Source organism: Bactrocera tryoni, chromosome 1 (assembly GCF_016617805.1).
Source record: "Bactrocera tryoni isolate S06 chromosome 1, CSIRO_BtryS06_freeze2, whole genome shotgun sequence".
Taxonomy (NCBI): domain Eukaryota; kingdom Metazoa; phylum Arthropoda; class Insecta; order Diptera; family Tephritidae; genus Bactrocera; species Bactrocera tryoni.
Window position 1 is genome coordinate 51,912,526 of NC_052499.1, and position 17,262 is coordinate 51,929,787.

Here is a 17,262-nt window from a genome sequence, read left to right on the forward strand (position 1 = left end):
ATTGACCTGCCTCAAACTGTGCCACACCGTAACCCACAACGAGTGCGTTACAATCGCCTCGCCGCAGAAATAAAGTGAGTTCGTCAGTCTGTCAGTGGAAGAATGATGCGCAACGCACGGAAGCATCAGAGCGTTTGATGTGAAGTAAAAATGACTAAATGTGAATAAATGAGTTTTATTTACCATTCACCTACCGGCGACGAGCACGATCAGCGCGGCCAGGTGGTGGCAGCGGTGTCGCCGCCAAAGCCAAGCGTTGACTGTGTTAGCGGTGCTATCTTTGCGCACTTAACCAGAAATCAAGACGGCCGCAGTGTAAGCGTTGGCGATTATTATTACTCGTATTATACGGCGCTGACCATTTCTGCTGTTCAGTTTGATGCCGAACGTTAAGCTGTAAAAATCGCAGATTTGAAAACTGAGCGCGAGCTTTAAGGCGATTAGAATAGAATACTTAAAAGGTCGTTCGTATGCGCTTATGTAACTGGCTGCATTGAAAAGTGAAAGTGTTTGGCAGTGAATGCATTTTTCTTTTAAATAAATATATTTAAAAAAGTCCAAGGAGATGAGATATCAATTTCCGTTATTTTTATGCACATTTATGGTGATTTGTTGCTTTTGTAATAATGCAACTGGCAATAGTGATGAATATTTCTCGTCTGTGGCGGGTTTGGAAAAGCTGCTAATGGTGGAGTATGTGGTGTTGGATGAATTACAGAATTACATAGATTCTGTGCAGAAACACATTGATTCGTTGCAAAGGTAATCATGAAGAAAGTGGAAGAATATTGAGATGAAATCTTTTTGTTATAATATTTTGTATAGATCGTGTTTAATGTAGAAAAAACAAGAAAAACCGTTAAGTTTGGCTGCAGTGATAATAAAATATCTATCACAGGGACATTTGTTATAGCATAAAAGAGTACAAAAAGAACTTTATCTTGATTTTGAAAGGTCAGCGTAGGTTTGCAGTTATAAGTTGTTATATTGATCCGTTCAGCACAATTTGTTCAAGGATTGTTTGTATCGAAGTGATATCCTAAAGCGAACAAATATCGGCGGTTCCGAGGAGGTTCTGAAAAAGAAAATATGTAGTATAGACAGACGGATGAACATATAAACAATGCAAAACCGAAACAGTTTGTCACATTGATCATTTATACACATAGATACCTTTAAGGTGTCCGACCTTTCCTTACGGGTGTTACGAACTTCGGGACAAACTTAATATACGCTGTTAAGGGTATCATGAGTCGATGCTGTCCGAACAGCATTGTATCAATGTGAGATCTATCGGGAAATTCATGCGCTTTTGTTAGTTAAGGTTGTATATGGCCGTTCGATATTATTATATTCAATCGGTACTAAAACATATTAAGGAGATGTGTTGATGCGAAAAAATGCATTCATTATTGGATAATATTCGACCGAATAAACCGCGTCCAGCACGTAGTAAAAAATATATAGCAGCCGTGGCGACATCGCTTCGCTCTATGGGTTCTTGAAACGTTCAAAGAAGATCCGACGTTTTCGAGCCAAATTTTGTTCAGCGATGTGGTCCATTTCTGGCTCAAAAGACATGTAAACAAGCGAAATTGCCGCATTTGGAACGGAGAGCAACTTGAAGAGTTCCAAGAGCTGCTATTTTGTGAGTGAGAGTTGGAATTCAGAAATAACCACGGTTTGCTGTGCTTTATGGGCCGGTGGAATCATCGGTAAATATTTCCTCAAAAATGATGTCGGTGAAAAAGTAACCATCAATGGCGACCGTTATCGCGCCATGATAACCGACTATTCTCAATAAGACGGCGCCACTTTCCACACTTCGCATCAATCAATGGATTTATTGAGAGTACATTTTGGTGAACCGATAATTTCACCTTTTGAGCTGGTCGATTGGCCACCAAGATCGTGTGATATCACATCGTTAGACTTTTCCTGTAGGGATCTAAAGTATATGTGAACAAACCCACTTCGATTCAAGCCTTGGAGCAAAACACCACGCGTATCATTCGCCAGTTACCAGTCGAAATGCTCGAAAATTGGACTCAACTGATGGACCATCTGAGCCAGCATTTGAAAGAGATAATCTTCAAAAAATATATGCCAAAGAATGTTCTTTCAAGTTATAATAAACATTCCCTTTGAATTTGAAGTTTTTATGTTTTTTCTTTAAAAAAGTAGGAAACCTCGAAATGGATTACTTTTTAGTGTATGTAGTTAGCCCACTAGGTCTTTGCGTCCCACAAGACCTTTAGACATTTCTACCAAAATTCCAAAATCTAGCTCTCAACGAGATACGAAACGAAAGCGTGGGAGTAGAACTTCTCAAAAGTCTTTTCTCAAGCTTGATATTTTTAATTCTTCTAAAGACGCTGCAAAAAATTGGTTTCTACTAAAATTAGTAGTGTCAACACAAGTTATAATGAATGAGTGTGATGGGATAATTGGATTATTTTGTGCAAAAATAAAATTAAATGGATTTTATGTCTAAAAGGTGTTAAATGTTTGCCGAATGTTTAGCACAATAAATCATTGGAGAATATATTGAATGAAGATATTGTCATCAAGAATTGCATTATAAATGCTAAGACTTGTTCGTTTAGGTGCTGACAGCCAAACAATCATTAACTGAAGTCAAATCCATCACATACTATATGTATGTATATTCTGTTATTTATTGTTGTAGATAATATGCTAGCGGTTGTGTTTTCGAAGCGATTCGTTAGAAGTTCAAAGTAAAGTTGAGAATGAGATGAAATCGGCATATGTCTTTGGAATAAGCTTGAACTATAAACGGTTTTAGTTTTCATTCATGAAATAAATTTCAACCAGCTTAATTAATATTTTTCAAAATAGCTATATTTTTTAAATTATAAACATTTTGAAAATATTTTAAAATATAAAATAAAAGAAAAAAATAGAAATCATAGCTAAAACTAATCATTTCTCAAAATATAGTTTAACATTGATAATTCAATTCAACTACAATTACCAAATATGCATTCTTCAATTATTATTACCAACTTAAATTCACTAACGGTATAACGAAACTCGATTTAATGAAAATGTGTTTTTGTTTTGGTGAAGAAATAAAAAAACAAAAACTGATTCAATTCATGTACGTATAAATACATACAAGCAAATGCCCTTAATTGCCGTAAAAAGATAGAAATCTTCAAGTTACTTAAGCTCCAAATCTTTTTCTCTTCACGCTTATGATTGTGGTTACAACCTCAAGGTCACAAGTATGAACCAACGTGCCGCGTCCGACACCTAACAAAAACGCATAAATTATTACTTTTTATACGGATGTACATACTATATGTATATGTATATGTATATAATATGGCAAGCCTTTCGTTGTATGCAATAAAAAATGGCAATGAACATGAAAATTGATTACACAAGAAACACAGTGACATCAAAAATGATTTTTATGTGATCCCCAACAAAGTAAAGTGTAAATTAATGAGTACTTTGATGAGATACTTTTCGTATTAAGTCAGATTGTATACTCAGTTTGTGCCATAGTGAGAGTTGGAAGACAAATGTCTGAGCTTTTAATAACGCAATAAATATTTAAAAAAAAAAAACTGGCGTTTTTAGCATATATTTTTATAGAATGTTCCAAGCTAAACGAAATTATATACGACTTCGACTATTATGACTGTCAACAGTGATGTGGGAGGCCAGACGCGAATGCGGTGACTATTTGTTTGATGTCAGGAGATATTTCGTCTTGTCCTCGTTCGCAACCAGGCCCATACGCTTCGCTTCCTTATCCAGTCTGCCGCTTTGTTGTTCTTCCGATGAATATATTCACTGAATAAGAACAAATTGCCCATATTTTGATGCTTAAGCCACATACTAGCGACCTTTTGCAACAGACTTAACACTATCGGACCATGATGTGTGTGGTAAATATTGTGCAGATCGCTTTCAACGCCCTCGCACGACGCGCTGACCGTTGAACGCCATCATGTTCAAATATAGTGATAATTTTTTTTATAAATTCGTCCAACCGTAAAGTGTAAATATGTTTGTACACTAATGTAAAATTAATAATGAAATAGGCGTAGGCGGATGTCATCTATAGGCATTTGCTTAGAATTGATTATGGTGTTAAAATAACCGTAGGCGGCATACATATGTAGATATCTAGATAGGTGTAAAGCCTATTTATTATCGTAATGAACTGAAGAAACAACTTAATTAGACATACTATAAATTAATTATGTACTCTTATTCTGTTTGAATGAGATGAAAATATCATTTGATTTTTTTTGGTTAATATTATTCAGAGTTAGTCTTGAGAGAATAAGTAAAATAATCATAAATAGCAACCTCATAATCGTGTTCTTGAAGTATGGCAAAGGGTGTTATATCAATTTGCAAGTCAGAAAAAAAGGGTTTTTGTGATTTTTTCCAAGAAACATTGCATTTAATAAATAAGTAAGAAATGTGCATTTTGAGAATTTAATGTACTCTAGTAATCGGTGACTAATTTTGAAAAATTTGAATTCACTTGACACCGCACCCGATCTGAAGGATCCAAAAAGCTTTACAAAAAATGCATCGTTTTTGAAAAAACTCATAAATTATTAATTTAATTGAACAGAAATTATTAGCGTTATCTGACGAATATATCTAAGAGCGTCGTATGAAAATTTTCAGTCGATCCTTACAGCTGTTTCGAAGAAATTTTCCACACCGACACTGAAAACAGCGCTTTGATGAAAACGCTTAAAAATTTTGAGAGCCGATTACATGAAGTGTAAATACGCTCATATCTCAGAAACTGTTTATCGGATCTACTTCAAATTTTCGTAGACTATTCTCGAAAGTATGTACAAAATTCGATATACATACATGCAAATTTTTTGATATTCTGAAGTGAATAGAAACCTTTAATCATACAATTTATATACCATTTTGCCAAGTACATATGTATCATAACCTCTGTTTTTGTGTTAATCGAATCGAAACAGTGCCGTATATAAAATGCAAAAAATAAACTAAAATAAACAATTAAAATAATAATAAATCAAAAAACAAATAGCATACGATTTTTAAATGCGTCAATCTTTAGTTTAGCAGCAAATATACATAAGTCATATACATACGTATGCCTAATTAGTCGAACAGTTGCTTTACAAATCACTTTTTATGAACAACCTGCTGCCATTATTGCGGTTTAAGGCAAACGTAATTACATTTTTAATACCAATAAATTTTTTGGTAAATATACAACTATGTAGCTAACCATTTTATTCACTTGCTCTCCCACAATGCAGTTATAAATTAACATCTTCACGCAACTGAAAATAAAAACAAGTAAGGAAGGGCTAAATTCGGGTGTCACCGTACCATTTTATACTCTCGCATGATAAAGTGATAATCGAGATTTCATTATCCGTCATTTACATATTTTTCAAATAACGTATTTGTGTAAAGTTTTATTCCGCTATCATCATTGGTTCCTAATGTATATATTATACAGAGAAGGCATCAGATGGAATTCAAAATAGCGTTATATTGGAAGAAGGTGTGGTTGTGAACAGATTTCACCCATATTTCGTACATGTCATCAGGTTGTTAAGAAAATATTATATACCGAATTTCATTGAAATCGGTAATGTAGTTCCTGAGATATGGTTTTTGGTCCATATTCAATTTTTAAAAAAAGCCTGGGTGCAGCTTCCTTCTGCCATTTCTTCCGTAAAATTTAGTGTTTCTGACTTTTTTTGTTAGTCAGTTAACGCACTTTTAGTGATTTTCAACATAACCTTTGTATGGGAGGTGGGCGTGGTTATTATCCGATTTCTTCCATTTTTGACCTGTATATGGAAATGCCTGAAGGAAACGACTCTATAGAGTTTGGTTGACATAGTTATAGTAGTTTCCGAGATATGTACAAAAAAACTTAGTAGGGGGCGGGGCCACGCCCACTTTTACAAAAAAGTTACGTCCAAATATGCCCCTCCCTAATGCGATCCTTTGTGCCAAATTTCACTTTAATATCTTTATTTATGGCTTAGTTATGACACTTTATAGGTATTCGGTTTTCGCCATTTTGTGGACGTGGCAGTGGGCCGATTTTGCCGATCTTCGAACTTAACCTTCTTATGGAGCCAAGAAATACGTGTACCAAGTTTCATCATGATATCTCAATTTTTACTCAAGTTACAGCTTGCACGGACGGACGGACGGACAGACAGACATCCGGATTTCGACTCTACTCGTCACCCTTATCACTTTGGTATATATAACCCTATATCTGACTCTTTTAGTTTTGCGACTTACAAACAACCGTTATGTGAACAAAACTATAATACTCTCCTTAGCAACTTTGTTGCGAGAGTATAAAAAACTTAAATTTATTCAACTTCTTTATTGTGTTTATTTATTGGCAGCATGACTTTTCTGACATGTGTTCCTAAATGAAACGATTGTTTTTTGTTTTCAAAGTAGCGAAAGCACACAAGTTTCAACAATATTCAAAAAAATTATTTGATATTATTAGTTATATTATTTGAAAGATTTCGAATGATTTATGTGTAGAACGGAGAAGTTGAAAAGCCATCTATCTTTTGTCTAAAATTCTAAATATAAAATACTAAATACATATGTACATCTAAATGGCCCTCACGCTCCGTTCCATATATACGTATCTATCCATTTACGCCAATTTTCGATGATCGGTGCAGCAATTCGGTTTGAATTTCGGCTACAGAGCTTTGGTGGTTGATTGTTGTAAGCCTTTGATTTAACATACAATATGACTCGGAAATTGTAAATAAAACGCAAAGTATTTAATTTTCATATGTTCAATATTTATTTTGTCGCCTTCAAAGTAAACCCCACCAGATGTAATACACCTAAGTCAACGATTTTTGGGATGGCCAAAACAGCTCCTTCAGCGAATTTTCTCTTCGACCGACTGGAAATGGATGCGGTAATTTCATTTTAGGAACATGAAAAAATCACTCGGAGCCAACTCTGGTGAATATGGTGGTTGATCGATGGTATCCATTGGGTTTTTGGCTTTAAAATCGGTCACAATCGTGGTTCGATGCGATGGTGCATTATGTTCTTCCCCAATTTCGGCCGTTTTCGACGGATATTCTCACGCAAGAACCTCAATACGGCGAAATAAAACTCTTTATTGACCGTCTGTACTTCCGGAATATATTCATGATGCTCCAAACGAGGCTGTTTTCTTCTTTTCATTGGTAGTGCTTTTTACGTGGCGGGTCCCAAACACAACGAATAACCCCGGGGAGGGATGCATCGCCTTCTCACTTTAGCTCGCCTTCAAACGGTTTTTTTTTGGCTACACAGAGGATACTAGGTCTAGGATCGGAAGTCGTTAACTGCTTGAGCCATATGTAAAATAATCGTTTCTGGCCGCTCCAAACTTAATGGCGCTCAGAGAACTTTCCTCACTTGCATGAACTTCTACACCTGGCTTCATCCGCAAAAATCCTCTAAATATGATTTTTCCGAATCATAAATGTTAAATTTGAGAAACTGCAAATAATAATACTTGAAATTGACAGTAATTCTGTTTCTTATTTGTTGGAACTGTTTGCTTGAACAAACTTCTGATTGCGAAAATTCATTCTGTGGATGAAAGACTAGAATTCATTGAGCAAAAAATCTCAAAACAGCTGCCAAAATATAGAAAATAAAAAACGCTTCACAATTAATTGTCGAAATATGTGATTTTTGTAGCTTGTAATTTATTAAGATTAACCTTTTTTTGCAAAAACCTTTATTAACTGCTTGATTGTGTGTACAGTTATTAAAAAACAACAATTCAGCATTATTTCTCTTTAACTTTGCTGTTGCTAAAAATTGTTTTAGAATGCGATAAACAAATCACGCTTCGGTGGTTAAAATTTTTTTTTTTCAAAATTTATGGGTTTTGTGTGAGCAACGTAGCTCTTCATAACAATACTGACTGGAATTCTATGAAATTAATTTGTTGAAGAGAATTGATAATAAAAAAGTCTTGTTAATGGGAATGTTGGAAATAAAATTGTAAGTGTCTTCGACTTTCTGCTTAATAATTGAATTTTTGTTTATTTTTATTTCCGCGGTTTCATATTCATATTTTGAACAAATTATTAACACATAAATAAAATTTTTATGACAGTAAAAAATAAGTAATTGCAATCATAAATTTCCAGCTCTTGAAGTTATGGTGCCAGCTGCGGATTTATCTGTTATGTACTCCTTGATACGGTTTTGAATAAATTATATACTTATGCTAATGCTCCCACTCTTTTATATTTATGAATATTTTATGCAATCGGCGGTAACGTCAGCGCCATTTAAGGCCTATAAAGGGCCGTGTGTTTTACTAAGCCTCAAATGTGAGAATTTTAAGCGTTAATTCATAACTTTTTTGAAAGGCAAATAGACCACAGACTGTTATTCCATTATTCGCTAATAAATTTTTTTTTTCTTCTTCAGAAAATATAAGAGGCTTATGTTTGACGGAGGCCTACAATTTATGTGGCGCTATCGATTACAATTATGTATGTGACATGGTCTATGCCCAGCACTCAACACCATTTTCAACTAAAATATTGTTTAGTAAAATCTCTCTCTCTCGACTCTATTTGTAGTAGCACAGAATTCTTTAATTTTTTTAAATGTTTCATATAACATTCATTTTATTAGGAGGTATATTTGTTGTTCTCATGTAAAGATAAAATAAAATTCCTTTTTCTTTATCCCCCTTGTTCAAGTCGCTAAAATCTGACCATATTTTTTAAAAAGCAATTTGCAAAAATTGCAGATTCTTAACTTTGTGGCAGAAAGTAAATATAAGATAGACCGAAGTGTAATAATTTAAAGTATAAAAGTAATAGAGTTGAAACAATAATGTTTATGTATTCATAAATTGTTTATATCTTTATTGTGGCGGCGTTTAGATTTCATTTTTGTTTTTTGGTTTGATGAACATTTCATTTATATTAGTCATAGCTACACCAACTGGTTTGTTTCTAGATAAATAATCTTTGTATTTTATATCGTAATTATAAATTTGAAAAAAGCGCATACAATTTTTTTTATTCAACTAGCTTTATATACTACTATGAGCAAAAAATAGTAAGACTTTGTTCGTAACTTTAAAATTCTTAATTTATCCTTCAAAACCTATGTCGTTCTTTCCAAAGTAATCCCCTCTGGTACCAATACACTTGAGCCAACGTTTTTCCGACCCTTGAAACAGTTGTTTAAATAAATTTCCGGAATAGCCTTCAATGCGCCTTGCGATTCTCATTTAATGTCTTCAGTTGATTCAAAACTCTTTCCTCGGAGCGGTCGTTTGAATTTGCTGAATAGCCAGAAGTCACATGGAGCTAAATCTGGCGAATACGGTGGTTGAGACACGACATTGGTTGAAAATTAATCGAAAAACTCACGAAGAATAAATGCAGTATGCGACGGTGCATTATCGTGCTGCAAAAACCAGGAGTTGTCGGCCACTAATTCCGACCTCTTTTCACGAATAGCTTTGCGCAAACGAGACTAATACTCAAATAATATTCCTTGTTGACACTTTGGCCGGTTGTAAGGAATCCGGCGTGCACCACACTTTGATAATCGAATAAAACTATCAACGTAACCCTGATTTTTGACCTGCTGTGACGATGTTTTTTTCGGCTTCGGCACGATATTCGGTCGATTAGTCGTCCGTTTCCGGGTCATCCCAGTATTCGGAAAGCAATGTTTCAGGCGATGCTGTTCTCACTGATTCTTCCGATGTACCAACGATGCAAGTAATATCTCTTACTATTAATCCTCGATTCTCAAGAACCAATTCCCTTATTTTATTGGCGTGTTGATCATAAGTTGATGTTAATGGCGCTCCTCGTGGCTCATCGTCAACACGTTCTTGACTCTCTTTGAATAATTTGAAACCCTTGCTCGCAACAAACCATTATCGCCGAAGGTCCTTAATTAACATTCAGAACGTTTCAGCAACAGAAATTGAATTCTACACGCAAAATTTAATGGAAGTTCTTTGTTGAATAATTTTACTCGTCGTAAAAATCGTAGAATGCACTTTATGTACTTCAGAAAACAAGCATATACTAAACACTAATGACTATTTTGATGTGACATTTGGCACAGATGTCACTGACAGGCATACCAACCTAAAAGGAAAATATTTCGACGAATGGGTTTTCGCGTAAAATTTAAACCAAAAACTCTTACTGTTTTTTGCCCAAGTTAATACATTTTATATTTGAGTTTTGTGCTTTATATCTATATCTGTATGGTGGATTACTGTAAAAGGTTAATGAAGAAGATCTCGACTTTGGTCTAGACTCTATGTATCTTATTTTAATATTTTCCGTCAACTTTTCTAACCTATTGCGAAATATTTGAGGTATTTTAGTGTTAGAATTCAACCCTTACTTTTCAGCAAATTGACGAATACATAGAAAACCGTTACATTCGGATAGATTTCGACTTCTAGATGATTCTCCTTATAAATTCACAGATTCGTATCTTAGTAACAGCTGCAGATGTAATTCATTCATGAACAGTCCCAGCACTAGTACTTAGTAAAGGTTAATGGAACCTCAGGTCGATTTATTAGGACGTTAGTTTGGTTTAAGAATTCTTAGAGGTGCCAATCAACAAATTTTTCAGAGTACCAACCCAAATAAAATCGAGTTTTTGACCCACCCTAATGTAAATGGTCTAGTAAAAACAATTCATCTCTCTTTCGTTGTGTAAGGGAATGGCTTAAGCTCTATGGCGTTGAAAAGGTACAATTAATGTTAAAAAATATTTATTTTACCTTAATATAGGATGATAAACTTCGACGTTCCTTACCTTTTTAAAGAAAAAACATAGAAAGTTCAAATTTAATGGGAAATGTTTATTACGTTTTCGGGGCGTATGACACGGAGGATGTTTTGCTCCAAAGCCTGAAAAAGTCTAACGATCTTGTTGGCCAATCGATCGACACAAAACGTAAAATTATTTTCTCACCAAAGTGTTCTCTCAGTAAATCCATTGATTGATGCGATGTGTAGCAAGAGACACCGTCATATTGAAACCTATTGCCGCCGAGATCACGAGCTTCAATTTCAGTTTTGAAAAAATATGGATCGATGATTCCACCGGTCCACAAACCAAACCGTTGAATTTTACTGAATGAAATGGCAGCTGTTGAATGTCTTCAGGTTGCTTTTTGTCCCAAATGTGGCAAGTTTGATTGTTCATATATCCATTAAGGCAGAAATGGGCCTTGTCGCTGAACAAAATTTGGCACAAAAACGTCGGATCTTCTTGGAACTTTACAAGACCCTATAGAGCGAAGCGATGTCGCTTGGGAAGGTGGAACGGATTCAGTTCTTGCACAAGTTGTAGTTTGTACGCTTTCAATTTAAGATCTCGACGTAAAATGTGGCAGGTCGTTCAATATGTCAGTCCGAGTTGCTGCGAACGGCACCGAATCGACTCTCCACGGTCTTCGTATGCACTCTCAGTTACATCTGTTGCGGCTGTTCGGTCCAATATTATCCAATAATGAGTGCTGGGCCTCAAGATGGGAGATGGTATTGGAAATTGTAGTGGACGTGGTCTATTCGGTCGAATATTATCCAATAATGAGTTGTCTCAAGATGGGAGATGGTGTTGGAAATTGTAGTACGCTCTATATACCGAATAACTGACCATAAGTTGGGCGATGCGCGCGAAACACATTATTTACAGAACATGAATTTTCGTAATAAAGTTGAACGATTTGTAAACGTTGTTCAGCCGTCAGTCTTTTCATGTTGAAATGCCAAACAATATTGAACAAAAATTACACGACAGTTTGACATGACTTTTGGTTGATTTTTCAAAAAATTGAAAAAAAGCACTTCTACTTGGATCACCCGCTATATATTTATTTTTGTCGAAAATGCAGAACGCTGTGATACATTTGTGTTTTTATTTATATACCCTTCGATTATTACAATGTCCCTAAAACTCTCACGTACTTATTGAAATTATTTACATAGATTTTTAGTTCAAGAAATACCCTCTTCATTTCTGAGTTGGTATGGCTTAAATTTTTTAATTTCATCTTAGCTACCTTTAACAGCTGTTTCGGTTCTTAATTTGCATATACTTGGCCGGTCTTAAATATAAAAGTCAGCAAGATAACAATTAGCCACCAAGTTACCGTTTCATGTCTTACCCAAAAACACTGTCATAAGTTCACAAAAAATTACGTTGTCATTAAACCAGAATTATAGAATTATTAAATAATTAATAAAAAGTAGAAACGATTTCGAAAATTGTCTCGAGTAAACGGATTTTGGATTCAGCTCTTGTACGGCTGCAGTAACGCACGTAATACTGGATAACAATTAATTAAAAGCAAATACTAAATAACTAATTTATGGTGCCTGAAGAAATGGCGTGCATGCATGCAGAATTAGTAAACTGGTAAGACAAAGATAGGCAAAAAAAAAAAAAACGAATAACATGTCTTTGCAAGTGGTTAATTGAAACAAATAGATCGACGCTATCCAAATCTCTTTCCAATACTGTCTAATTAACAATAGAAAGCAATTACAAAAACTGCACAAAAAATTTCAAAATCGCCGAAGCTCAAAAAACTGAAGCTGTTTTGAAGATTGCTGATAAGATACAAAAGATGTTTTGTGTTTTATTATACGTAGAATCCATGCGGTTAATCAGGTATAAAATTAATTGTTCAAATATATAACCCGATTGTTCTTATATGTGTATATATATGTATGTATGTATGTGGTAATGTAAGTACAATATTTTTTTTCTATTTATCATTGTTTTGGTTTTTGTATAATTATTGATTCTGCAGTGAGGTGGATGCAATTCGTTCGGATCACCAAGCCGCCGCCGACGATGTCGATGGCTACCTTAGTAACCCTGTTAATGCATATCGTCTTATTAAGCGTCTGCAGAGTGACTGGCATACATTTGAAGATGTCATTCGTGCCGATACCAGTCGTGAGGGTACGTATTTAATTCCCAAAGTGTTCAGGTGAATAGTACCGCCATTTCCTACCTAGACTTCCTAAGTAGCATGGAAACAAATAGACAGGCATTCGACTTCCCCACCAAAGAGGATGTTATTGGTTCAGCCGTTGCTTTAGTTCGGCTACAGGACACTTACAAGCTGGAGGTTGCCGAACTGGCGAGCGGTATTTTGAACGGCATTAAATATGGGTGAGCAAGTCACTCTAAGTCGTAATGAAAATCCTCTGTTTTTACAAAAAATCTCAAAACTTCCTATAGTCCGTCAATGTCTTGGCAAGATTGCTTTCTACTCGGTCATCATCTATATGAAATACAAGATTTCAATCACACCGTGCCTTGGCTTAAACAGTCCATGCAAATGCTTAAGAGTCAGGACTCCACCAAAGATGCGGTGACGTTGGATTTCATGGAAACAGTTGTAGCCTATCATCGCGAAATGGGTGAGCCAGTGTGAGAATGCTTCAGAAATATAAAAAGTTATGTATACAAACTGGTTAACTTTACATACATTCTTCAATAGGTGACTTTGAGACTGCTTTGGAATTAACAAATTATATTTTGTCACTTGATGCTACACGCGAGCAAATGAGCGATACCAAGTACTACTTGGAGCGCATGGTCAGCGACGGTATTAAGGCCGGCTTAATGCATGAAATGATACCACAAGCGGGTGACTACCATGTGAGTTGGAAATAAACTACTCTAACAATTGATTCTAAAGCTTCTGTGTCACGCATAACTTAGCTCAGTAATGATTTCAAGCGCTACGAGCAGGTGTGTCGTGGTGAATTGCAGCTCACTGCGGCTGATCAGCGTCCCCTGCGTTGTCGCTATGATAGCAACAAGGCGCCTTATCGTCTGTTACAACCATACAAAGTGGAGGAGCTCTACTTGAATCCGAGGGTAGTGCAAATACATGATGTACTCTCCACCAACAACACGGATGCCGTAAAACAGTTGGCCAAAACTCGTATGTCTCGGTCGCAAGTGCGAAATCTGGATGGTAGCGCTGCGTCGTCGGCCAATTATCGGATCAGCAAGAGCGCCTGGTTTCATTATGAAGAGAGCGAGCAAATGCAGATAATGTTGCGACACATGGGCGATCTGTCGGGTTTGAATATGGCCTATGCCGAGCACTTGCAGGTGGCCAACTATGGTATCGGCGGGCACTACGAACCGCATTTCGACTTTTTTACAGTATGTGTAAACCAAATATATTGTTAAAAGTATTTGCGATTTCGTTTACTATATACGACTTTTTTTTGATAACTTGTTTCTTTAGGATAATTGTACTTATAATTTGTCCGACGGAAATCGTATCGCCACTGGTATATTTTATGTAAGTTCAAATAAGGAAATTTAAAAAAATGTCTAGTGTAGCTTTGTAATTTATATAACCCGCATCTTCTACGTTAATTCTTCATTCAGCTCTCGGATGTTGAGGAAGGTGGCGGCACCGCTTTTCCCTATCTTCACTTGGTTGTTAAGCCACAGCATGGAAGCGTGCTGCTCTGGTACAACTTACATCGTTCCGAGGAGCCCGATTATCGCACTCGTCATGCGGCCTGCCCGGTGTTGAAGGGCTCTAAGTGGAGTGCGTACATTTCCCATAAGTTTTTAACTCTTCACAAAATATAAAATTTAACGGAATTTTTGAATTTAATTTTCAGTTGGTAATATTTGGGTACGCGTACGCAATCAGGATCGCGCCCGGCCATGTGGTCTTTTACCCGATCACGAAGTGTCGCTGAAATACAAACATTTGGTTTAAGTATGCGTCGTATGCCTTTGTATTTATATTTATTTGCTTTTATAAAAGTATTTATATTGTGTTATTTGTTTTCCGAAACAAATTTATATATAATAAATTTTTTATCTCATATATTGTGATTTTTAGGTTTAAATAAAGATTTGTTATAAATGTAAAAAAAAGCTTTGTAAAAGCTCAACTAAGCTTTTTAGATATTTTTATATAACTCAAGTAAGTAGAGTTTATACTGCTAAAAATTTTCATAAATTTTTCAGAAATCCATATTGTAGACTAAAACTTGGAATCTTGTTACTGTTCTTTGATGTTACACGATGTCAATATATAGACACGAAGATAGGCCAAAGATGGTTTACTCGTTTCTTCGCGATAGAGAGAGTGTTTGTATACACATACACATTTTTTTCGAGAGATTGAGCAAAAAAAAAAGTTCCTTTTTCGAGTTCTAAATTCGCTTATTAAAAGCATCGCAATTAATTAGTTTTTGAAGTTTTTCTCGTATTTCAGTAGCGTGTAAACTCTTTCATATTCCACATCTATTAATATTCATTCGTTTCCGAAGTTTAGACCATTGCAGAGTCAAAATAAACCGGAACTTGTTAACTATAGCTCTAAACATAAACTAAATATTATCTAAGATTGATTTTCGCTCTTTTTGCGCGAAACGAATTCTTTCACAATTGGTTTTAAATCTAAACAACCAGTTTTGTCGTTATAAACCTGAGCCCGAAGAAGCACTAATATCAAAATATTAAAAAGGGTATAACATGAAAAAATCCTGGAGTTATTTTAATGCAGTAGTGTGGAATAAGATTCAAGCTGTCGATTTGAGCTATTTCCGCCGTCAATTTATATTTCTGGATCGCGTTGAAGTCTCATGTTGATTCATGCCGTAATACTGGATAAGTATCGATATATACGCCAACTAGTCCCTCCGTTTTTTAAGATATTTGTCTGAAATTTTACAGCTGTCTTTTTCCTTGCACGAATCTGCCACTATAGCCAATTGCTGCTATACATTTTTTCTTTATTGGCGTAGATACCGCTTACGCGGTTATAGCCAAGTTTACAGCATCGCGCCAGTCGTTCTTTCTTTTCCCTATTTGGCGCCAATTCGAGATTCCAAGTGTAGCCAGGTCCTTTTCCACCTGTCATTTCCAACGGAGTAGAGGTCTTCCTCTCTCTCTGCTTCCACTGGCGAGTACTGCGTCCAATGCTTTCACAGCTGGAGTACTTTCATCCATTCGGACGACATGACTTAGGCAGCGTAGCCGCTGTCCCTCAATTCGCTGAACTATGTCAATGTTGTCATACATATAAAACGTACAGATCATTGTTCCATAGACTGCGGTATTCGCCGTGGCCAACGCGCAAAGGACCATAAATCTTCCACAGAACCATTCTCTCGAAAACTGGTAACAACGACTCATCAGATGTTGTCGTCGTTCTTGTCTCTGTACCAAATAACAGGAAAGGAATAATGAAGGACATACAGAGTTTGGTCTTTGTTCGTCGAGAAAGGACTTTACGTTCCAGTTGCCTACTCAGTCCGAAGTAGCACCTGTTGGCAAGAGTTATCATGCGTTGGATTCCGAGCTATAGCTGCCATACAAACTGACCCATTGAAATCAAGTTTGTGTTAGGGTAGGGTATTACAATATTAGTTTTATCAAAAATCCAAACCTATGAGTGATACAAATCCTTCAAAGACGGTGGAGAGATTGTTGAAGACATGTCTCGTTTTGGACCACCTTCGACCTCTTCAACTGATGAAAATGTTAAGAATTAAGTAAAAGATATGGTACTTGAAAATCGTCAATGAAGCGTTAGCGTGATGGCAAGAGAGCTCAACATCTCTTGCGAGTCCGTTCGAAAGATTTGGTGGAAATTGGGTATGAAACGTGTTCTTGCTCCCCTCGTCCCGATAAACTGAATGAGTTGATGATTTTAAATTGGCGCTCCGTGGAACCCGTTTTCAGTCGATCAAAGAGATTAAAAAAATCGCTGAAGGAGCTGTAGGCCATCCCAAAAAGTGCTTTTGAAAAATGTTTCGAGGACTGGAAAAATCATTGGCATACGTGTATTGCATCTCGTGGAGATTACTTTGAAGGCAACAAAATAAATATTGATGAGCAATTAAACATTTTGAGTTTTATTTACAATTTCCTGGTACATTTTTGTCACAATGTTTTAATTGACGTGCGAGTAATGGTGATGTTTTTCTGAGTTTTTTAAGGTCTTTACAAACAAGTGCGACTTTAAACTAACAAACCCAGCCTAATTTTTAATATCGACACATAGTCGTATGTACATATAGTATTTGCTTTTGAATATGTGTTTTTCTGTTCCAAACACATTTATCAGACAATTTGTTGCTATTTTATAAGAATATTTATTAGTTTACTTAAGAACATATATACAAGTACATATATATACTTTTACTTGAG

At 35.7% G+C, this 17,262-nt stretch overlaps 1 protein-coding gene across 1 annotated transcript; it reads left to right on the plus strand.

Annotated features, from left to right (window-relative positions):
* Positions 1–420: 420 nt before the first annotated feature.
* Positions 421–14,828, plus strand: LOC120782387 (prolyl 4-hydroxylase subunit alpha-2). Its single transcript, XM_040114630.1, has 9 exons — positions 421–762; positions 12,869–13,023; positions 13,080–13,236; positions 13,306–13,487; positions 13,568–13,728; positions 13,792–14,244; positions 14,330–14,386; positions 14,476–14,641; positions 14,718–14,828. Exons 1-9 carry the CDS (start codon positions 566–568, stop codon positions 14,816–14,818), a joined length of 1,629 nt encoding a protein of 542 aa, XP_039970564.1. The 5' UTR covers positions 421–565; the 3' UTR covers positions 14,819–14,828.
* Positions 14,829–17,262: the final 2,434 nt, after the last annotated feature.